The following is a 23,399-nucleotide window of genomic DNA, read 5'->3' as shown; positions in this document are numbered from 1 at the left end:
TCAGATGTACAATCATTTAATTACTGTCAAATGAAGTTTACAAACGGGTAAGACACGTACCATTTCCAAGAATTATACAAGGACACAGATCGGCTCACACAATTGTCTTGTGCAATTTTTTTTTTATCACTGGGACAGGACCTTTTTTCTCCAAAAAAGAAATTTAAAAAGGGATTATCATCTTTGATCAATAATCTCATACATTTAAACTGTTATTGACAGCCTCTTGTCTTCTATAAAGCTTGCAACTCCAAATGCCAAATTTGAAAACTGGTTTATTTACAGAATTGAAGGAGACAGCCATTAATCTCTCAGCTAATGGTGCAAAGATAAAAATGAAAAAAAGAAAAAAAAAAAAAAAAAAAAAAGAAAAAAAAGAGTTGCAACATTTGACCATTTATTGTGGGACTGGGATCAGCAATTTGCTTTCTTTTTCTTGAATTCTTTTCCCCCCTTGCTTACATCAATACAGAAAAGAAAAATCACAGAATATATAGTTGTACAAATACAAAAGTACACCATCTCACTCCTGGAGAGAGCGGAGGGACCAGGCCATCTGTCAATCATCCAGTCCTATCTGATCCTTCTTGTAGGAACAAAGGAAAAGAAAAGCATCACTGTCTTCCACAATGGAGCTGAATGATCTGAACATGTGTGATCCCAAAAACAAGGGCATCCAAAGCTTCTTCTTTTTCTTTTTTTTTTTCTTTCAACATCATTCACATAGGCCCATCTTGGACAGGAAGAACAGAATCACACCTGTTCATGTGTCTGCTTGCAGCAAACTTACACAAAATGATGATGATCAACTTGTTTAATCCTCCTTCAATGATTTCTCTTGTCACTCAAAAGCATCATCAGGGTGGTTAACAGTAAATTAAAATCAGTCTTTCCAATATTTAAAAAAGGCAAAGAAAAAAAGATGAGCTCCCTTACTTTAGATTTGAATCTACAGTTTATACCATATATCAGAGTTGAAAAAAAAATGTACAGCCTAAACCTTTAAAGCCTAGTTCGAGTACTTCATTATTAATATTATTAAATTTCTTCCTGTACAATGAAATACAACTTCAACCTCAAGACAACAACATCTGTTTAAAAATACAGAGGGATTTCTTTTTCCACAAAGATTGAAACATCAGCCCCTCCCTCACCCACCCGACCCCCGGCCCCAACTAAAACTGGACTTTAGCAATATATACTTGTGTGTGTCATTTTTTTTTTTGAGTGTGTGCGCATGTTATGCATGTGTATACAAGTGTGTTCTCTATGTCATTTACTCACAACACCGTAAACATACAAGACTATAATACATGTGCTTGCACTGGTTCATTGAATTTGGTTGACGTCACTAGAACACCACAAAAGAAGTGAAAATTGAGGGCTGGGAGAAAAAACACAATGACGGTTTGAAGAAAGGGATGAAAGGGACAGAAGGGTGGAGGCTAAACTATTATCAGTTTTTTTTTTTAGTCCCTGCCAGGATGGAGGGCTGTCCCAGCTGAAGACTAGCTCAGTGGCCTTGCTGAGAGAGATCCCACCAACATGCACACACAGACACACACGAACACACACTCCATCGTAGCAGACAGAGGACGTGTGTCTAAGCGAAGCGGGGAAGTGGGCAGCAGCATTATGGACCTGCACCATAACATGGAGCACCACAAGGGGGCAGAGTCAGAGGCTGGGCAAGAAGTGGGAGGAGCTTCTCACTCACAGGGAAGTACTGAGTCTATACATAGTCCTTACAAGTCCCTGTGCAGTTTGCTGCTACATCAGACGCTCCTTGTTACTATCGGGACAACACTCTCAGTCTGGAAAAGGAAACTGAAATCCACCAGAACAGAACAGACAAAAAGGAAAAAGGGGGAAGAATCTGGACGCTGATGGTGACTCGTTCACAAATACACGCGTCGGAGGTCTCCTGGCGATGTGATGGTGTTGCACTGTGGACACAGTTTCTTATTTCCCTGTTAAAGAGAAAAAAAAGGAGAGAAAACGGTCAGCTGGTTGTCTAAATGAGGCTGCTATATATATTAAATGGTGGAATGATGTGATGTGGGTGAAAAAAATGGATAGGAAATCCACACATTCTCTACAACCCTCCTAAAAGACAGCCCACCTTGCTCGAAAAAGCACACACCCTATCACCTAGCATTCTGAACCTCAGCCGTTACCCATAAATGCCAGACAGTAAAGAAAGCACAGCAGGGGGAGATCACATGCACATACTTCAGTTGAAGCATCACAAAAAAAAAGTCAGCTAAGCAAAGTCTCCAGCTCTAATAAAGACTGTGTGACTCAAGTTTAAAGAGCACACTAGAACACAAACACACGCACACAGTCGGTACGCCTTACGGAGACCAGCCGAGGTAAAGTGCTATATTTCCACAGGTCAAAGATGAAGGGACAGCCGACTGTTTTGAGTTGTCGATTTACATACAGGACAGGACAGGGAGACGGATGTGCACACAGTAGCATAAGAGTGGGGAATCTCTATAATCTCTACATCCCTACTTCCAGCATCCATACAGAGTCTTCACACATCTGTGTCACAGCCAGAGGTTTAACATTTCTGCAGAGGACAGACGAGATCAGATGAGAAGAGGCTGAGCGAGAGTTCTACCCCAGACAAGAGAACACACAGCTGTGAGCAAACACAGGTGTCTGGAAGCAGTGCATGCCAACTCATGAACCTCACACTCTCGCTGCCTTTCAAGTGTGTAAAAAGGATTTGTGTCTCTGTGTAATACGGCACAAACATCCATACTCTGTCCAACACCTCAATTGGTTAATATATCCTTCTACTGAAAATGCAGTTTTGCACATTCCACCTAAAGCTGCTGCACTATTTCCACTTTATATAGCCCAATTACGGAGTGCTGTCATCAACTGTGACACAAAGCCAGGGTACTTGTGGACCACTTGTGCAGTAACACAGGGCCACATTCAAAGACCTACTTCTTGATAGCAGTTCCAGCTAAACCTGGTTCCCCCCATCCAGTGCCTTTCCCTAGAACCACAGGGCACCGCATGTTTAATTTGGTTCCTTTGTTCTAGCTAGGCAGGGGTTACCTGTATTTAACGAGTGTGTGTGAGGCGTGGGCTCCTCGGTTAGCCCTGTCTGTAACCAAATTACACACGTTTACTTTGATCGAGACGTGAGGAGCCCCAGCGTGCTGCCTTTTATTGCAGCCTTAAGGCAACGGTTTTAATGCCTGCATTAGTAACAAGCCTCTGTGGCAGAGTGGGCTCACCGCACACACACTTCTCTGATCCCTCACTCTCTACCTTCATCAGTGTGGTGGACACAGAGGACCTTGTGAGGAGAGCAGGCAGGAAAAGGCTGATTTAATACAATGTATATTGGAAAAAAGGCTGTGGCTGGGAAGCATTTATTAATTGCTTCCTCGTGTAGCAGTGGAACACGGTGATGGACTCCTGAGAGGAGCTGCTGAAAACAGCTTAGAGCACAGGAGAGATGCAAGTGTGTGTGTGTGTGTGTGTGTGTGTGTGTGTGTGTGTGTGTGTAAGCCAAATTAATGAGTTCCATCAATCAGCCAACATTATTCAGTGACTGTTCACTATTCATTTTCCCAATCTGAAAGTGGAATCAATGGTGATGGAAGGATGTGTGTTATGGCTATGATGTGCGTTGCTGGGTAACCAGAAGTGTATACAAGTCCAGAGATTCTCACCAGAGTCCTAAGCCAGCATTCTTCACAGTGGACATGCCAACACTGGATGGAGGTGAGGGGCGCTGTGTAGGAGTCCTGAGAGAGAAATAAAATGCTTTTAATCTCTTTTTATTTATACCTAGAAGTATTTGAAAACATTAGTATGTAGATGAAGCCCAATTCAAGTTCTGGTTTTGTGTACTCTAAAAAGCACATGTGCCACCCAAGGACACAGAAGCAAGCAGCAATTCAGGGACCGGACAGATAATTATCAGAATGGCTCTTTAAACATATGTTTATTCATTATTAGAAAACCGCACCCCATAATTACTTGAACAGTGATCAAAGAGGTGGAACGAGCAGGGAGGTCTGTTTTAGTCATGAGCAGCAGGTGGCAGTAGACCTCCACTGATAACCGCCATTACGAGTCATTAAAAATGCAAGGATCCAGCTGGAGAACTGAAGACTTGTAAAGCGTGAATGAAAATGCATAATTGCTCTGGCTTATTCAGAACAATGAGTGATGGGCAGAGATGATGGCAAATCATGTCAGTACCACTCAAGTGCTTAGACCTATCAATATGTACCCTGTCCTGACGATTTAGAGAAGCAACATCTTTGGAAGATGGGAAAATGCCGAAAATGTGTACAGGAAAGAATAAAAATGAAAATATGAGTGGGCAAAAGTTTAGAAAAAGAGAACAAACAGCAGCAGAGTGCCACAGAGTATGATGTATTTTGCCAGGTTCTGCAGCAAACCTCTGAGGCTACAAATCTTTGTCTTGTCAATATCTCTGCAAAGATGACTTTTACAGAGTCACTGTAACCTTAAGAATAATGATTCAGCAACACAGTCTCTTAGTTTGCACTGATGCCTACTAAGAGATTCAATCTGTCTCACTTTGGCAAAGATGGTTCGCTATGTGATGTCCAACATGCAGTGTGTTCATACCATGCAGATCAGACACTTGTATCTGTCTCCTCTGAGGATCTGCTTCTCCAGTTCTCGGATGCGAGCCTTCAGAGCGTCCAGTGTGGTGCCTGTGGAATCCTCTGTGATTCTGTGGACAGAAAAACCAAAGCTTATGGTCAGTCCAAATACATGGACACTAAACACATGGAACATTATCCAATGCTGATCATGGAAAGCTTTAAAGGCATGGGAAACCAAAAAAATATCCATTTGCCATAAAGAAGCACAAGTAAGGCTGCTAAATACCTGCACAAAGGATGACCTGAATGAATCAAAAATAATGTCAATGATTCTTTTCTTAAAAATAAAAATGCTACACATTGAAACTTATTTTCAATTATGTCCATTTTGCACATGCCTCATTTTCCAGAATTTCCTTAAATCCTGTAGAATTGTCTGTATCAGGCATCACCACATGATCACATCCAGTCTTAATCCACTACCCCTCTTTTCCTTCCACCTCTCCATCTCATGCCCTCACTACTCATCCACTGATGAATGCCTGTGGGCTGGTGAATGTACATTTAACACTGTCCGTAGCATATGAACTCGCAATAACTAAATCAATATGGGTGCCATTGATTGGGCGACGCCTTGCTTGGTGGGATGTTTATGGTGATCCGCTCATTTTCCAGCCAGATGGAGCGCTGATCTACGGTATCGATCACGCTGGCGTTCTCCCCGGCACTCTCCCTCCGATTAGTGCCTGTTCCATTCTGCCGCCTTTTCCAATAGCGCCATTTATTACATGTCTGCGCCAGCCCTCAATGAGGACTTGTCCACCTTCCACACAACCACGGTACACGAGATGTAAATCAGGAGAGGGGCAGTAAGAGGGGGGGGAGCACAATTATGGACTGCAGCTCTCCTACAAGTCTAAATGGAAAGAGTGACGCTTATGCAGGTGGAAGGAATCATCGGGCTCCTCAAGACCCGTTTGGACTGGGTTGTAACCAAGTCAACAAACAAATGCGTAAATAAAATGATTTAGTGTCTGAAAATGGCCATTTGTGGAAGTGGCCAGTATGCCATTATGGTCTACATCTGTTGCCAAATGTTTTTGAGGTGACAGTGATATATACTGTTTAACAATGATCTCTCGACTTCAATCAATTTCTTAATGAGGCTTTCTGGGTTAATTGTGTGAAAATCAAGCTGAATATCAGTACATCACTGTGTACCATACAAGATAAGTAGAGATACAGCTCCAACATAAACACATCCCAGTATCACCCATAACACAGTAAAGGCAACTATCTTCTAAAGTATTTAACTGTGGACAAGCTTAAAGACAGCACTGTATCCTTGTCAGCAAAAGCAATCCCATAATTCTGTTTACTGAACTTTTAACAAAATGTATTTAACCAAAATATCAGGTCACTGTAGCAATTAATAGTTCAGTAAGGTTTGTGGATTCCCAAAAGTTGGCATGTTTTGCTAGCTAACAGTCAGTCATATTTAGTGGCTACTTATGTAAACCAATCAGTTTGCTCTTTTAAAAACAATATCCTAGTGGTACTGTAAACCATAATGAAAGGGTAGGTTATAAAATTTTCATAGTATCAGCACATGCCTAGATCAGTCTCCAGAGTCACTAGGGCTGGATGAAGACCTTGAGCAAGGAGAGCCAGCTGTACATCTGGCAGGCCGGGCAGACTGGCGGTCAGCTACTCACTAACCTACAATCAGCACAGGGACCATAAAGCTTTAAAATCTCCTCTTACTGGTGGGCAGCTTGTAAAAAAGCATTTAGCCTTGATTAGCGTGCTTGCTTATAAAGCAGATAGAGGACTGTGTGTGTGTGTGTGTGTGTGAGAGCTGCACTCCATGCCCACTGTTTTCTTTAACAGCTTTGTAAATCGCTGCGGCACACTCTGCCTGCGCCACGCAGAACTTTTCCCCCAATAAAGCACAACCCCTCTCACACAGGGCCACAACACCATGAATATTCATCTAGCTGAGATTTATAGAAAACCACATTCTAAAAGTTATTTAATTCCTCTGGGTAATAAAAGGTTTTAATCCTTCTTTATGTGCAGAGAGAGGTGGAGTAGATGGAGCACTGAGCTCAACTTTACTATAAGTGCAGACACACACCCGATACATGGGTCAGGATGAGCTCACGCATAGAGGCAGAAAACAGTCCCCCTGCAGGTAAGCACAACGCAAGAGGGGGTTTGAACAGAGACATTAAACAGGCACTTAACAGACAATACACTTAATGCAGAGCTACTAGATTTATTCCACAATGGTGTACAAGAGGATAACCACCATGGTGTTGTTTTGGGGAATAAGAGGTAACCTCAATCGAAAGAAAGCAATGGTAGCTTTAGTACTTTGACAGAAATGCAATACTCGCACATGATTCAGTCATTCATACATCTATTCTACACACTTTTTCTAAAGGACAAAACAAGCTCCACAAGCTTATTGCTTTTTAGCAAGCATTTGACAAAATGAAAAAGGACATGGTGGAATTTAGATCATGTCCATAATGGGGACTACTGGTTCAACTCATACAGTAGCATGTACAGAGACTGTTCACTCTGTATAGTTCTGAATGCTAAGCCCTCAGAAGTAATTCTATGAACTGACTAAAGTGGACTTCTAAAGCCTGGACTGTTTGGTCACTAAAACAGTTTAACACTTTACAGGGTACTTGATTTAAAACAGACCCACTGATGCCATCACCTCACTAGTGGAAAATGGTGTTAACCTTCCAAAGGCTTTGGAAGCCTGAAAGAAGAATAAGTTTGCATTTAATGCAGTAGTAGGCCAGTTGTATAAATCTGAGACATAAAATTCATCACGTATCCCTGTTTGACCCCTAATCATGACACACACACACACCATGTAAAACCATGCACAGTTCTCCTCTCCGTCTCTAAACCATTCACAATGAATCACTGTAACTAAACTCGACAAATCTCATTTTCATTGCAGATTGAAACGCATGCGTCTCACATACAGTGTGGGGAGGGGGAATTGTTTTTTGCGTTGTCTGCTGGAGTGGAATCATTCAGCTCCTTGTCTGGCATCTTTAAAGTGCACTCAGATTAAGGCCCTTCACTTTAGGAAATTGGAAATAACATCATTGCATGGCTTTACCCATATGTTTGAATTCAGGGCTTGAGGCCAGCTCTTAGGATGTGGAGAATTTTGTAACAAAGCAAGAAAAGTTTTCAGAAACGTGATCACTATCCTTTCCTGTTTAATCGATGTTTTGTATAAATCGCAATCTACGCATATAATCACTTCTATTACTTTGGGAAATATATCACAGAAAACCAAAAACACCAATTACAACTAAAGTAAAAACAAAGACAACCCTGATCTTTCTGCTAAACACCCCCCTTCTCATGACCTCTCAGTGCTTGATTAATGACATCATCATCACAGAGTTGTGTGTGCTGCTCCTTCCATAATGTGATATGGTGTAACAGCTGGTGCGCTGAGACTGAGGAAGCACCGTGTAGAGACGCTCACTGTCATGGAGATAGATAGATGGGGACAAGGCGCAGCCATAAAGAAATATTGTGGGAGATATTAAATAAACACGTGTGTGTGTGCGCGCGTGTGTGTCTGGAGCTATGCGCTAAGCTAATAGAGAAAAGGTTACTGGAGGAGGGCTGCTCTCTGCTTCCTCCTCTGCCTTAACTTCAAACAGCTACAGTGATTCATACTCCAGCAGGCTAAAACACTTAGTGCTCCCCCCAAACATACACGCTCGGTCTAGCTTAAACGTCTGGCTGTTGTGTGCGCAGAAGAGAGCAAGAGGGTCTCGGTGGAGAAAGTGATGAATCAATCTAAGCTGTCACGCTTCTGCTGCACCACTTAGGAACAGTGTTCTGTCCATCTTCATCCTCCCACTCACATACCCACACAGTCTCTCTCTCCCTCTCTTTCTCCCTCACACACACACACACAACAGGAGAACAGTGATCTCAGCAGCACTCACTAACACATTCATTTCCACAGATATTGTCTGTCATATTGAACATGCATAAAATGCAATTTCCCTCCAAAATACATAACTTCAACAGCTCTTCCCCAAATGGCAAACATGGTTAAACGTGCACTCTGCAACTGTCAAGGAAAATGTGCATCAGATAAACCCATTCCCTTTCTCTCTCTCTCTTTCACACACACACACACACACACACGAGGGAGGAACGTGCTTCCAGCGTGCTGATGGGAGAAATCAATTGTGCTGGCTTTGCTCTGCCTATTCACCAGTTCTCAGCTCTGATATTTAATATGGGGCTCAGAGATGGGCAGCCACGCACGGCAGATTGATTCAGCCATACTGGACAGCTCTCCCATGAGAAGAGCACTCGGAACGAGAGAGCAAAAGAGAGGAGGAGAGTATGAACAAAATAATGAAAGGAAAGAATATGAGTGTAAGGGAGGAAAAATTATATGTGTATAAGGATAGCTCAACAATCTAATTTCAGCCTCTACAAGGCCTTGACTTCCCTCTTAGAGCTGCAGAGTGGACACATTTTGCAATTATGCATAAGCTGCAAATAAGTGTGAAAAGCGTAAGTACGTTCTTGGTATGAAAATGACTGGACGCTCCATATGTGCTGTAAAGGGTATAATTACAGTACATTTTGCTTCGCAACCATAAGCTGTGCAGCCATAACACGGTTGTTAGATTATGATTTTAAAGTATGACTATGATTCTACATTTTGAGCAACACAAGTGGCACATTGCACAGAGATAATGCAGACTGAAACGCTGGCTGTTTCATTATGAACTAGCCTTAACATAACAGACAATAAATGGGCAGACATAGAGAAGACCATAAAGTGAGCAGCTATATATGGGATTTAAGAATGTAAAAGATGGAGACAAAGAGAACAAAACACACACACAAAAAAAATAAAAAATAAAAAAAATAAAAAAAGACACAACACACACAGACACAGTGACATAGGAGCTGTGCTCTGACCCCAATTACCCATGCAGAGGGGGTGGCGCTCTCAGCCACTAGCAGAGGGAAATTGTTTCGCGGGTGCACTTGTCGAGGAATATGGATGAGGACGTGGAGATGAGGGAATTAAAGGGGCTGGCCTTTTCACACAAGCCAGGTTATTCAAATTCTTCTCTGCACTGCCTTCTAGCCCACCTAGGCCCTCTTGCTATCCCTCTAAGGGACGGGAATCTGTGCTTAATGTCTAATCCAAACTCAAGTCCATATTCACTCCAATTACTCTCTTCCCTGCTGCACTTCCACAATTCAGGGCTAAGGGACTGGAAGATACTGTATGTTAGGTACTGTAAAATTTATTTAACATCAGTAGCAGACTGAAATCAATTACAACGACTTGTGGAGAAAGCTGCAGAATTTTTAAATTGCTGCACTTTTCCTCAAATGTTTCCATAAACTGATCTCACTGATGTCTCCATCTCTTTTCTAGACAAGCTCACCTTTAGCCTCCTCCTCCACCACTACTTCACATACACTTCATGCCCTACTACAACTAATAACTGCTGTTGTACAAGCACTGGAAAACTGTTGCATTAGCATTCCCAGGGTATCTTGGTAGTAGGGACAAGACTCAGCTGCCCAGGATCAATAGCACAAGCTCCTCCCTGTGATCGAGGCTGCACTAGAGAGATGAGCACATAAAATGCATCATTTATGACCCATCACCTCCAACACAAACTCATCTCACCCCAATACACCAGCTACTGGCAGGCCTCAAAGGGGCAGGACTGTCCGTGTGCGTGCGTGCGTGCGTGCGTGCGTGCGTGTGCGCATGTGTATTTGTATTTAAAGCCACACTCACTTCTCGATCTCACTGTTTTTGCAAGTCCTGGGCACAGTGGACGTCGATGCAGAACTGGCCTCCTGCTTGCTGCTCTCACCGTTGCTGGTGGAAGGCATTTCTGCAGACACACACACAAGTAGTCATGTTACACTGGGGGAAAAAAAACTTGGACATGCACACACTTCATTCAACTACTTACAAACTACTCACTGTGATATTCATTCATGTAGAAACGAGTCTCTGGTATTAAATGAACCATGGGCCACGTGATAGAACAAAAAACACACCGAAGTGATACTCACCATCGCTAGCCCACTTAGAGAACTCCGGCGTTATCCTGTTGGATGGCATGCCTCCACTGTTAATGGAACAAAGACATTCAAAACATTCAGTTCACTGAGCCTAACACAGGAAGAGCTTGCAAGGTGATCAAAATGCAGCAGATAACAACAATGGTCAAAGACAGGGAGCACATACTTTAAGACGGCTCCACGGAGTGCCTCGCGTTCTTTGGTCTCCCCTTGGTCTTCTCCGGAACAGGGAATGATATCTGCTTCAGTGTACCTGCAAATGCTAAGTTAAGGAAATCAGCCCACAACTGTTTGGTTCTATCACTGCACACCCGATTCTGTGAATGCGCTACAGGTGAGTGGGGTTAGGGAAGGATACTGTGCTTTGCCGTACTCCAGTGTGTCGTCTCCGTCCACATCCAGGTCGGCGTCACTGTCATGGCTCTCTTTTGTACTGCACATGGCAAAGCCTGTTCCTGTTACAAACACAGACATGTTTTGTTTCAGTTATGAAGCATTCTATATTTTTTAATGTTAACATATATCAGCTGGCATCAGATGATATTAAGGTTCTACACAGATGCAAGCCCAGAAACATCTGTTTAAATGTTTTCTATTACGAACAGCCACCAAACAGACTTCAGTAACTGGCAGAAAGTTATTTGTCTGGGAATTCAATTGCAAGGTTAAATTATGCATTATGTTCTTGGATAGCTGTACATGCAATCTCTTGATTTTGGAGTACAACATTAGGTTTTGCCTCCAGACAATCTGCTTTATGTTTTCTCGTCTTTGAGCTGCTTGTTTCTGATATTCCTTCACAGATGTGTTACAAATACTAACATTCATATTTATATTGCTGTTCAGCAGTTTTCAGTTGGCAAACATAACAGTAAAACCCTGTTTGGCCAAATGTACTCATGTTTGCCCTGTTTTTGATTATATGAAGTTAAATCAGTCAATATGGTGTGTCTATGGAATATTAAACTCCTTAAATATTATTTGGATCCCCATATCAGTTCCTGTAATCTAAGATTTAAAAATCAAAATCATTGTATTATAAAAAATAATCATCAAAACCTTGCCATATAGCTTCTAACCTACAATAAATCCATGTCCACTTTCAGTCCAGTCTCATTATAGAGGCCAGAGCAACATCAATTAAAAGCCTCAGCAGCACACTGATTGAAGGCGACAGGGCTGTGGCTCCACTCTCCAGTGTCCCAGATGGAGTGAGGTACCCGTCACACAGAGAAGCCTGGTGCAGTGGAGCGCAGCACCTGACTGGCACCTCTATAAACCTGGTGATGAGCGCACACACAAACTCCAGCCGGCGCCTTCAGCTCCAGTTAGGATAGGGAAGCTCCCACAACATCCTGACAGGTTCAAAGGTGCTGGGCTCTGTGTGTGTCTGTGTGTGCGTGCTTGTGTGTGTTGGGAGTGTGAGAGAAAAGAGGGGACTGCTGCCTCCTCTCATCCCACTGAGTGATGCTGGAGTGATCTCCGTTCTGTGGTGCTGGAGAATGAAAGTAAGGAGTGGCAGGAGTAGGGCACACACCCCCTCCCTCTACAGCTCTCTAAAGGGAGCTCAATGGGCCTGAGAGGGGATAAAACGTGCTGCAAATGCTCCCTTTTTTTTTTTCTTTTAACAACATGGCGACAGTTTTTAGTGATCAAATAAAAGGAAGCTTTTAAGTTTTATTTGGTCCCTATGGCTGTGCTAGCATATGTGAATATTGCCTTAGTTGTATAAATCTCCCTATTCCAAAATGATTGCTTGGAGGAGACCAACAAATTGTAAGAAACCTTCTCTAGACTGCATCTGAAACTGTGACCAGATCTATTGTGTACAGCTCCACCCTCCCACCCACGATCCCGCAATAACCTGCAAATGATGCTGAACCGTTAATTCACTGTGAAGATGTGGGAACAAGCACAAGCGGAAAGGGGAAAACAGCCAAATAAATAGATTGTCCTGACCACTAATGGTAGTTAAGCCTAGGGAAAATGTGGCAGGCCATAAGGAGCAAAAAAAAAAAAAATCACTGTTAATCCAATCAATTGATTAAGCTGTGGATCCTGTGTGGTTGTTTCTAATGCATGGCTCGAGCCATGGCAAAGAATCAGTACTGATCCAGTGGCTACTATGCAGCTGTTTGAGGACAATTTTTAATTTTTTTTAAGTATTTTTGCTTTACTACAACCTGGAATGCAAAATATTAACACACACAAATGGCCAAGTGTTAAAGACCTTTAGTGAACTTCAGCCTGCACACAACCTGATGGGGATGAGGACACTGATACGATACCGTGTAAAAGCAAGCACATGTAACAGGGGTGTTTGCAAACACATTTTAAGATGTTAAAGCAAATACTAATGTCTGTGCGTCAGCCAATAGTCAATACAGATCCAGTACTTGCACCGTCACAATGACCAGGACACTCTGTAAGCTTCTGCTGCAAGGTTATGATGGGAGTTGAGCTCACACGCACAATCTGCACAAGTTAAATTGCATTCATTTAGTGAATAAAATACATTAGAGAATCTTTTTTTTTGAATGACACTTGGTACAATCACACCCCATCTATGCTCCCATATAAAAAAAAATTGCACTAAACACTAACACTATTTCCACATAAAGCATATAAAGTTATGTTCAAAAGAGCTAAAATAAAATTCATCCATAAAATTAGGATAACACAACTAAACAAAAAGTGGCAGAACATTTTGTGCTTTTCTACAGTCTTACCAATATTTCTGTCTCAACCATTCTGTGTTTTGAGTTTCCACCATCTCCATTCAGGTGCACACGCACAAATTTTAAATTTGCCTAAAAAGCACGCCAATTCAAACACCACTACGCATGCACAAGCCTGTGTAAGCAGTGCAGGCCTCTGTACCTGAGAGGTGTTGGAAGAGTCACTGGCTTGCTGCTAACTGGACCTGGCAGGCAATCTAATCTGTGCTGAAAAGGTCAGTGGCGCTCTAACTGCCTTTCAGCCGCATTATGCACGCTGCCGCACCGTCTCTCTGCCTGCTCCCCCCCCCCCAGGGACAGTGTCCTCCTCCCACCCCGTCAACACACAGCCAATCAATAAAACATCTCAGCCACACATAACATGTAGCTTCACTGGTTAACGCAGTCTACTAATAGCATAGAGGTACGTCAAGTATGCTCTGGAGTACTACGAAAACCTAGTCTCGCTGCCCAAATACATACGCAAGACAAAGCTCAAATGTCAGCGGCTTAGCATCATGAATGGCACCTGTAAATACATAATACATGCTCTTTCTCTGTTATAGCCCTACTCAAATGAATATTACATGCTAATCTACATATGACATGGCTGACTCGCCATGCTAATCTACATATGCCACCGCAGGAGATGACAAAAAGAGGACTAAAAGAAACAACTAAAAATAACACGGCCTTGTACACAACAGTCAACCCCTCTCTGTTTGGAGTAGAGGTCAAAGTTCACCTAATCAGAATGGCATTTGGCATGTCCCACTAGAAAAAGGGAAAGGGGAGTACAAAGCCCATCTTTAAAGAAATAATTTACAAAGGCTTAAATCGTCCCAAGTGCTTTGCACTAAATCTCCATCTCTCTCACCACATCTATCCCTCCGTCCTCTGTGGCTGCCGTCTCTATCTGTTCATCAGCCTTACAGCTCTCCTAAGCCTGGGACACAGGAGGCCTGGAGCTCCAGCGCCCAAAACTGATCCGCTTCGATTTCTCTCCTCTCTTTCACCTTTTGTTCAGTTGAAAGTGCTTCCCCTCGGCTTTCTTCCTGCACCTTCAGAGAGATAGAGACATTGGAGCTGGAGGTTCAGAGCTGAGAGGCCTCTTATCCCATTGATGGCTCTCTTCACACCTCCCTATCTGTTTTCTCTTCTCCCCATTTTCCTCTCCCTGTCCTCTCTGGGGGGCTGGAGGGATTCCGCCACTTGGGCTTGCTGGCCGCCTGAGGACTTTAGCTGAGCACTTTCAAGGTAAATACGGGGGACTTTCAAGTGTTCTGGAGGCCAGTGAGCTCTCTCTCGGCATGGCTCCGGCTCTCCATCGCTGTCATTTCAAAGGCTGAAAATCTCCAGCCCAAACCCCGAGCTGGTCACATTCCCAATTGATTCGGCCACACTGGCTGTCTAGCTGGGAGTAAGAGAAGATGCTAAGCTGTTTTCCCCTCTATCCACACTCACAGCTTTGTTATTCAGTTTCATCCACTTGCGATCGAAGCATCTTGCCTGCGTTAAGAGCACTGAAGTTTACAAAAGGCCCCTGAGGAGGAGGAGAGGCTCTTCACCAAGTGTGTCTGTGAGGATAAAGCTGTATTGGGGTTTAGATGCTGAGGTAAACAAAGCACAAATCCATGCACCGTAACTAAGCTGTGCATGTTTTAAAGCGTCACTTGAAGCACTGAACACAGAGCTGCCTTTTAAACTACTTGAACACTATACTGAACACTACTACAACAAACTACCTCTTAAGGGATAAGAGTAGCGCACTCCGAGTTAGAAACTCATCAAAAGTGGTGAATTTTTTATAAACTAAGCTGGATTCTTTAAAAACTTTCTAAAAGACTGCCAACTCAGACTGCGAGTGAGCAGTAAAGTGTGTGTGGCTCCTGCTCCCAGATGAGCAGAGGTAGGATGGGAGCTATAATTGCGTGGCTGCACAATGTTGGACTGCAGGTCACAGGCCCATTTCTCTCCCACAGTGCTGTGTGGGTCAACTGCACTGCTGAACATGTTCTCTACCAGATCTTTACAGAGCTTAACAGACCCTGCTAACAGACCCCTTTTATTCTTTGGATGGTATTATTTTTCTTGTAAATGTTCAGCGGCTAAAACCTCAGTGCTTACCTCTGAAGCCTCCCTCCAGCAGAGAGGTGGCTCGGATCCTCTTCTGGCCGCACCACTCATACTCTTCGAAGCGGGTGCCATTCTCGCCTTCCATATCGGCCTGGTCGTCCTCCATGCCACCCTCCCTCTGAGAAAACAAAGCCATGAGAAAAAGGCCACACACAGTACTCACTGTGAATCAACATTGTTCTACAGTCTTGCATTCCACTGTGCTTTTAATAGTATCTTAAGTCCACAGCTGCATACTGATGAGAATAAATGCTTCTGGACTAACACATCTATTAGCACATCTATTTCTTCTAACATCTATTAGATCTAAGGTGAATAGGAGGCAAAACACATGCAATGCACCAAACCCCAACACCAACAGTGCATTAGTAATGCTAGAGCTACTGGATTAGAGAGAAATGGATGGGTAGTTGCTGCATCCTGAACCACTCAATATTGAAACAGAGAGGCTACCACAACACACTGGTCCACTTTGCTGTCTAAGAACAGAATAAGAGAAAATCTCTCAAGCAGGTTCAGGAAGCCAACCTCGCCAAGCCGTTCAGATATTCTACATGAGTGAGTAGTACAGAAATTAGGAGACTCCTTTCAGGAAAGTGTGATCGCCATACGGCTTCCCCTGGACACGGTCATGTGACTGCTACTTCGTGTATGGTATGCATCAGCCATAATGCTTTATGATGCTTAATGATGCTTTTCTGTGCATGTGTAATATTTTTGCAGAGGCTGATGTCCAGGGAAAGGAGCAGGCAAGGAGGAGATAGTGTGAACTCTAGAGATACGGAGGCTCTGCAAGGCCCGGGTTTGAGAGGCTACCTTTAACAGACACTCTTCCACATGCCTATTCATTTCCTCAACTGTTCCTTCCAGCGGAGCGCTGCACAACGGACATACCTGTCCATCCTCCGGCTTCCGCCGCTTCAGCTTGCCGATCCGAGCTGCAGGAGACAGAAAGGAAGACAGAAGAGAGAGTGTGAATATCATCATAAAAACATAACAATACATACTGTATCATGTGCTTTTACCAAACCCAAACGGCGGAGTCTGATTCAATTAAAATGACATACAAATAATCATAAGATCATGAGACACATGGATATTTGTGTTATGACATGGCATATCCTTGATATTTCAGAACCCACAAAAAAAGCCAAACTGGGCTCTGCATAAATACATGAACAAATTCCCCCCGAGTTCCTCCAACACTGCATTGGCAGGATCACTGAGAACAGATTGCTCAACAAGAAAGTAAAACTCCCTGAGCAGATCTGGTCAAAAATCTGTTCAGCACAGAACAAGGCTGGTCACACTATGATAAAGAGCTGGGTACGAGAACCTCAGAGGTGTAGATCCTGATACCGTTCCATGCCACTCATCTGTGTGACGCATGCAGAAGGAAGGGGGGAGGTGGGGGCAGGGGTGGAGAGTTCCTCTACCAGTGCGCGTGTAATTAGAAATTTAACGTAGCAGAACAGAGCCCATTGCGCCGTAAGTCTCTGTCGCTTTTCCTTAACTGCAAATGGCGTGCGGGGACATTAATTTTTAGGTGGCTGTGATTGCCAGAGAGGCTGAGGGAGACTTGAGGGAAAAAGAGGGAGCATGTGTGATAACTTCAGGGGGAGGGAGACTAGCCGTGGGAGAGTGAGAGAGAGAGAGAGATGAGCAAGATATGGTCTCCGTCTCAATCTCACAGCGGACGGTAATAGAGGGGGCCGCTGGGCATCATTAAACAGGAAGAAAAAGAGGCAGATTAATTAGGAAGGGCAGGAGTTTTCCCAGCCAGCGTCTCAGATGAGAGGTGAAATACGGCGTGAGGGGCCACGGTTTAAATAAAGACAGCTCCATTAGCCTCTACGCTGCTTGGCTAGGAGGAGTGTGTGGGATTGGGGGAATTCTCACCGTCGTGGAGGCAGTAGGGAGCTAGGGGCACATCTCGGGGCACATCCTTGCCGTAACGCCTGCGCCAGCAGAGGTCACCGACTGTTGACATATCAAGAAGCGAAGGGTTAAAGAGATCCTCTGCTTGGGCAGGCGCTACAGACAAGGGAACTGCACAGAAACATGTACAAGACAGGACCAGCTTCACCTAATCACTACTGCACTGATATAAGGACCAGACATGTTAAAATAATGCTAGAGAGAAGCTAGTGGAGGCTACAGGGATACTGACCTTCTAACCTAAACATGATTATGATTTTTGACTTCCTGGCAAGCTTTGCTAACGTTATGTAGCATATTTAATTGACTTACAAGCTCCAGATTTCTATACTGCACCTGTGTTTGATTGCTCACTGTAGTGGCACAATTATTTGTTCATTCAGACTATAAACATGATTATATTCAACATTTACATGGCTAAGAGACAGTTTCAGCCTGATGCGAAGATTTATGTATTTATTGAAATGCATGCATATCATACACAATGCGGACAATGGGAAAATGATGAAGTGCCGTAAAATAATTTTGTTCCTAAACTGGCCTATTAATGAATGTAATTTCAATATTAAGAAAAAAAAATTATTATCATATTTCAGACATTACCATAAATCCCATCTCATAGTCCAAAATTGTTTCAGTGATCTAACAGACTGCTGTGTGACTTTAGTTATGCTGAATATTGGTGTTTAATTCACACTGCAAATACAAAAATAAAATAAAATGCTTGTGGATAAGGGTATTTGGCTGAAATAACTAATTAATTGGGATGAATCGCAGTAATTAGTGTTAGTATAAACCACATATCAGTAATTCACCTATCTAGAATAGGTCAATGCCTCTTTCCAGAAGGATACTTTGTCTAGACAAGAAATGAAGCCTTTGGCTGAATAGCCAAGAGAAATGACAACTTAGGTGATGGAAATGCAGTCGATTTTACCCAGCGTTTTTGCAATCGATATTTGGATCAGTATACTACCACAAAATAATCTGACCAAATATTTTACAGCTGTGCTTTAGGTGGTTATTAGCAAAACTTAAAGGTCATCGGGTACAATATTTATTTAACACATCACATTTTTGCTTATATAAATCACACACACACACAATACATACATACATACATATATATACATACATACATACATACACACACACACACACACACACACACCTCTTCAAATATTAGACTCATTATTTAAATGTGATATTTGATAACATGACAATATTTTAGAGTGTGTTATTGTTGAACACGTTAGGGTCAAGTTAACATTACATACAAGCTACTTGTACTTTTCTGAGTCACTGAGGTGTGAATTCAAGTCTCTTAAGTCAAGAGACCACACATATAGGCTTTGGACTGTAAGAACGCATATAGAAGTCGATCAGCCATAACATTAAAACCACCTGCCTAATAGTGTGTAGGTCCCTCTTGTGCTGCCAAAACATCTCTGATCTGTTGAGGCATGGACTCCACAAGACCTCTGAAGGTGTGCTGTGGTGTCTGGCACCAAGACGTTAGCAGCAGATCCTTTACGTCCTGTAAGTTGCGATGTGAGGCCTCCATGGATCGGACTTGTTTGTCCAGCACACCCCACAGATGCTCAATCTGATTAAGATCTGGGGAATTTGGAGGCCAAGTCAACACCTTGAACTCTTCGTCATGTTCCTCAAACCATTCCTGAACAATTTTTGCAGTGTTGCAGGGAGCATTATCCTGCCGAAAAAGGACACTGCCATTACGCAATACCGTTGCCATGAAGAGGTGTACTTTGGTCTGCAACAATGTTTAGGTAGGTGGTACGTGTCAAAGCAACATCCACATGAATGCCAGGACCCAAGGTTTCCCAGTAGAACATTGCCCAGAGCATCACACTGCCTCTACCGGCTTGCCTTCTTCCCATAGTGCATCCTGGTGCCATCTCTTCCCCAGGTAAGCGACACACAAGCACCTGGCCATCTATATGATGTAAAAGAAAACGTGATTCATCAGACCAGGCCACGTTCTTCCATTGCTCCATGGTCCAGTTCTGATGCTTACGTGCCCTTTGTAGGTGCGTTCAGCGGTGGACAGGGATCAGCATGGGCAGCAAGCTGTGATGCACTGTGTGTTCTGACACATTTCCATCATAGCCAGCATGAACTTTTTCAGCAATTTGTGTGCTACAGTAGCTCTTCTGTGCGATCGGTTAGTAGGTACTAACCACTGCATACTGGGAACACCCCACAAGACCTGCCATTTTGGAGATGCTCTGACCCAGTCATCTAGCCATTACAACTGTCACTTGCCCATTTTTCTTGCTTCCAACACATCAACTTCAAGAACTGACTGTTCACTTGCTGCCTAATGTATCCCACCCCTTGATAGGTGCCATTGTAACGAGATAATCAGTGTTATTCACTTCACCTGTCAGTGAATAACAGTGGTTTTAATGTTAATCAGTTAGATCAGTGGTTTTAATGTTAAGGCTGTTCAGTATATATATATATATATATATATATGTATGTTATTATTTATAGCGTCACGGCTAGTCACTGTAACCATGGATTAAAATGCATTTCCATCTAATTTTTTTGTCTTTACTTTGGGGATTCTCATCCCTTTTGCCTCCTCAAGCATGTTTCACTGCTCTCTCTGCTGCCACTCCTAGCATATTTATAACTTTATCATATGTGACAGCTATCAAACACACAAAACATCATGGCACTGCTGACCAGAACTAAACCAAACATCTATCTGTTTTCGGCTACGCAGCGCTGCACAGTGCCGTGATGGTCAGGGTGTTTTGTTTTTGGCTCAGTGCGTCACCTTTCCTCGCAGCCCCTCTCTGTTTTTAAAGCCTATAATGAGGTGATGTGTGAAAAACAATAACACTATGAATATATATATACACACACACACACACACACACACGTCATTCTCGAAAAAAAAAAAACCTAAGAAAGAACAATTAGGAAAGTTGATTTTTTTCTTTAAATTTTGGGATTTGTAATATATACACAAAGATGTGCAAATACACACTTCCACAAAGATTTCATAATAAATTTCCCCCACAGCAAAACAAAGTTTTGCTTTTTAAGCGGTCGATTATTACCCTGATACTGTGATTCATTGTCTCTTATTTCTAATTGATCTCAAACTAAAGTTCAATAAACTCCTCAGCTGAGGTCCAAATGAAAATTGGTACTCACTTGACATAAAGTAATTAGTGTACAGGGCGCTAATGGACTAATGGAACATGTATAATTAGTTGGATGTGCTCATTAGGAGACAGCAGCACATGATCAGAGGTGGTGATGTAAACATTACGTACCATTCAGTCGAGTTTGTCTGTTTGCCCGCACGCGCAAAAATGTCTGCAGGGGGGAGAAAGAAAAAGAAAGCACAACAGTTACAACTCAGACTGCAAACTTTCTGGGAAATGAGTCAGCGCACACGAGCTGAAGCTTATTCTGCTGGATGGCACCGGATTGTGCAACATATTCAGCACCAAACTGCAGACCTACTTCTCTTTTGCCATTTGTTTTCACCTCCTCTTCCATTTCTAGCGCTCCCGCGAGAACACACTGAAAGTCCAAAAACGCATGTCTCTAAACGACTGATGAGGTCTGTGTCATTCCTCAGAAGCCGGCGAAGGCCTGCACTTTCAATTTAAAAAGGATGGGGAAGGATTGGGAAAACATTACTATAGTAACGAGCGGCTCGACTCAGCGAGCGAGCGCCATATTGGCCGGAGTCACGTGACCAGCGTGCGTCACAGTCAAAGGTCAGGCGACGCAGACGTGCAGTGCCAGCGCGTGCCGCTAGGGGGAGACAAAGCGCTCTAAATAGAGTTTCTTTAATTAAACTGTAATAATATAATGTAAAATAAAGTAATACAATCTAATATAATATAAAGTAAAAAAAAAAGGCATATATACAACTTGAGAATTCATTAGTGTTTTGCTTCGTGAAGATAAACTAAGGAAACTTAAGAGAAACTTAATTTCACATTAACAATACAGAAAATAACAATAATATCTATTCATACATGTTCACTCCTTTATAATAATAATCATAATATCTTACTATAAAAGCAACTACTGTTAAAATGATTATATAATTCTAATATGTAGTATATCAGTAGTATTATAATAGCTTTAAGGTTACACTTTTAAATATTGGAAACCTGATACACACACACAGAATTAAAACTGGATTTAGTGCTTAATTAAATGCTCATTATAATTCAGCTCTGTGGATTAGGTTCAGGTTCAATCTAATTCACTTCCCTTTGCATCATAGCTACTTCTCTAGGAGCTTTGAGAAACTTCTTTTCAGTCTAGTTTATAATGACGCATTATCATAATGATTCTGTTCTGCACACGGTTAGAAATCATGATCATTCACATCCTTAGATTAATCACATTTATGAGACTGTTTGTAGTCTGGTTTAATAAGAATCCCAGATAAAAGCATCATCTACATGAAAAGTATATTCAGAGGCTTTATTACTTCAACCTCACAAACAGGCCTCATTTATCTGGCCACTGTATGTTAGACCTCTTTGAACCGACATGCTCTGGGCTGGTCTGAGTGGAGAAGATCCTCCCTCGGCTGAAGGAGAGACAGTTGAGGTGAGATTCCATCCAATTCCATCCAGCCACGACTCCAGAGAAGAAGGCAAGTAACAAACATTTCAAGGACATCGGAGTGGCGGGATGGTGTGTGGAGGCCAGTGGAGATTAGCCCCGGGGTTAAACCATGCATGATTACATATCAGAGCAGGGCACACATTACGGCCTGAGCAAATCTGCAGCTGGAGATTGGGAGAAGAGATCTCTGTCCCTGTTAATGTGGCCAGCAGTCAGATCCATTCAGGGATAAGATGGAGGATATTATGAGAGGAGGAAATGCCAAAGCGCATGTATACACAGCAGCACATACATCTAATCTATCCTTACTTTGACATTGCACTTAATTGCACTTTAATCTACAAGATCTTTGCTTTTGTTTTGGTAAGGACCAGTTGTCATTCACTATCTTAAGCTTCCCTGGAGGCCTAAATCTAACTTAAATAAATGGGTTCATATATGCATGAGTGTGTAAAAGCACTGCTCTTGGTGTGCATGTCATGGCCATTCCTTGAACAGCGCTTGTGTGTGTGTGTGTGTGTGTGTGTGTTTGAGATTCTTCGCCTGGCTCACCTGGTATCTGTCAGAATGGTGCGGGTCGTCGGAGGACAGTGGTGAGATTACTGGAGACTCTCCCTCACGCTTGATGTGCACTGACAACAAGAGAGACTGAGGAAAGAAAGAGACAGTGAGAGATGAACAGTCTGCAGTCATCCACAGGATAAATATGTCACCTGCGGCCCTGTTCATCATTTCTGATGGGCCGCCGCATGCTATAGAACCAGTTTAAGGGCACTAGGTTTAGGTTAGCCAGAAGGCTATAAAGACACCACACCTAGCATCATAGGATTCACTTGGTCTATTTTCATTACAAGTCTCTCAGATAAAAGAAAAAAAAGCTAGAGGGAAAAGATTTCATTTGTCCTATGGCTGCGGGAAGGCAGGAGCGTAACAACTCGGCTTTCTTTACTGGGAGTCTTGATCTCTGGCTAGCCTTTTATGAGCCCGCTATAAAATATTTGTATTTACAATCCTCTCCAATTAATCAAAGCAAGAGGAGGGGTAGCGGCTTTCGTAGGTGACAACTGTAATCTAATATTAATATGTGAAAAATGGCAGGCTCGCTCCACGGGGACAGTAAATTAGACATTATGCACGGCTTCTTATGCTTTTGAATTGCAAGGTCAGGAAACAATTTATTTGCCAACTCAAAGCCTTTGGAGCTTAGGGAATATTGGAAGAGAGGGAGACAGAGAAA

General features: G+C 42.8%; 1 protein-coding gene across 8 annotated transcripts in view; it reads right to left on the bottom strand.

Annotated features, from left to right (window-relative positions):
- Positions 1-258: 258 nt before the first annotated feature.
- Positions 259-23,399, bottom strand: part of rnf220a (ring finger protein 220a) — a 114,766-nt gene continuing 91,625 nt past the window's right edge. Inside the window, exons 5-16 of one of the 8 annotated variants that reach the window (XM_026936897.3) lie at positions 22,715-22,810; positions 20,842-20,884; positions 17,492-17,572; positions 16,487-16,530; positions 15,584-15,710; positions 11,098-11,194; positions 10,906-10,995; positions 10,731-10,786; positions 10,447-10,546; positions 4,630-4,738; positions 3,699-3,773; positions 259-1,970 (exon numbers count right to left, since the gene is read on the bottom strand). In XM_026936897.3, coding sequence (XP_026792698.1) covers positions 1,899-1,970; positions 3,699-3,773; positions 4,630-4,738; positions 10,447-10,546; positions 10,731-10,786; positions 10,906-10,995; positions 11,098-11,194; positions 15,584-15,710; positions 16,487-16,530; positions 17,492-17,572; positions 20,842-20,884; positions 22,715-22,810 — 990 coding nt within the window. In that variant the 3' untranslated portion in view covers positions 259-1,898. Of the gene's footprint in view, positions 1,971-3,698; positions 3,774-4,629; positions 4,739-10,446; positions 10,547-10,730; positions 10,787-10,905; positions 10,996-11,097; positions 11,195-15,583; positions 15,711-16,408; positions 16,531-17,491; positions 17,573-20,841; positions 20,885-21,034; positions 21,289-22,714; positions 22,811-23,399 lie in introns of those variants that run through there. The other 7 variants (XM_026936895.3, XM_026936896.3, XM_026936900.3 and 4 more) reach the window with 7 other exon arrangements.

This window comes from Pangasianodon hypophthalmus, chromosome 4 (genome assembly GCF_027358585.1).
Source record: "Pangasianodon hypophthalmus isolate fPanHyp1 chromosome 4, fPanHyp1.pri, whole genome shotgun sequence".
Taxonomy (NCBI): Eukaryota; Metazoa; Chordata; class Actinopteri; order Siluriformes; family Pangasiidae; genus Pangasianodon; species Pangasianodon hypophthalmus.
This window is presented reverse-complemented; position numbering and strand designations above follow the sequence as displayed.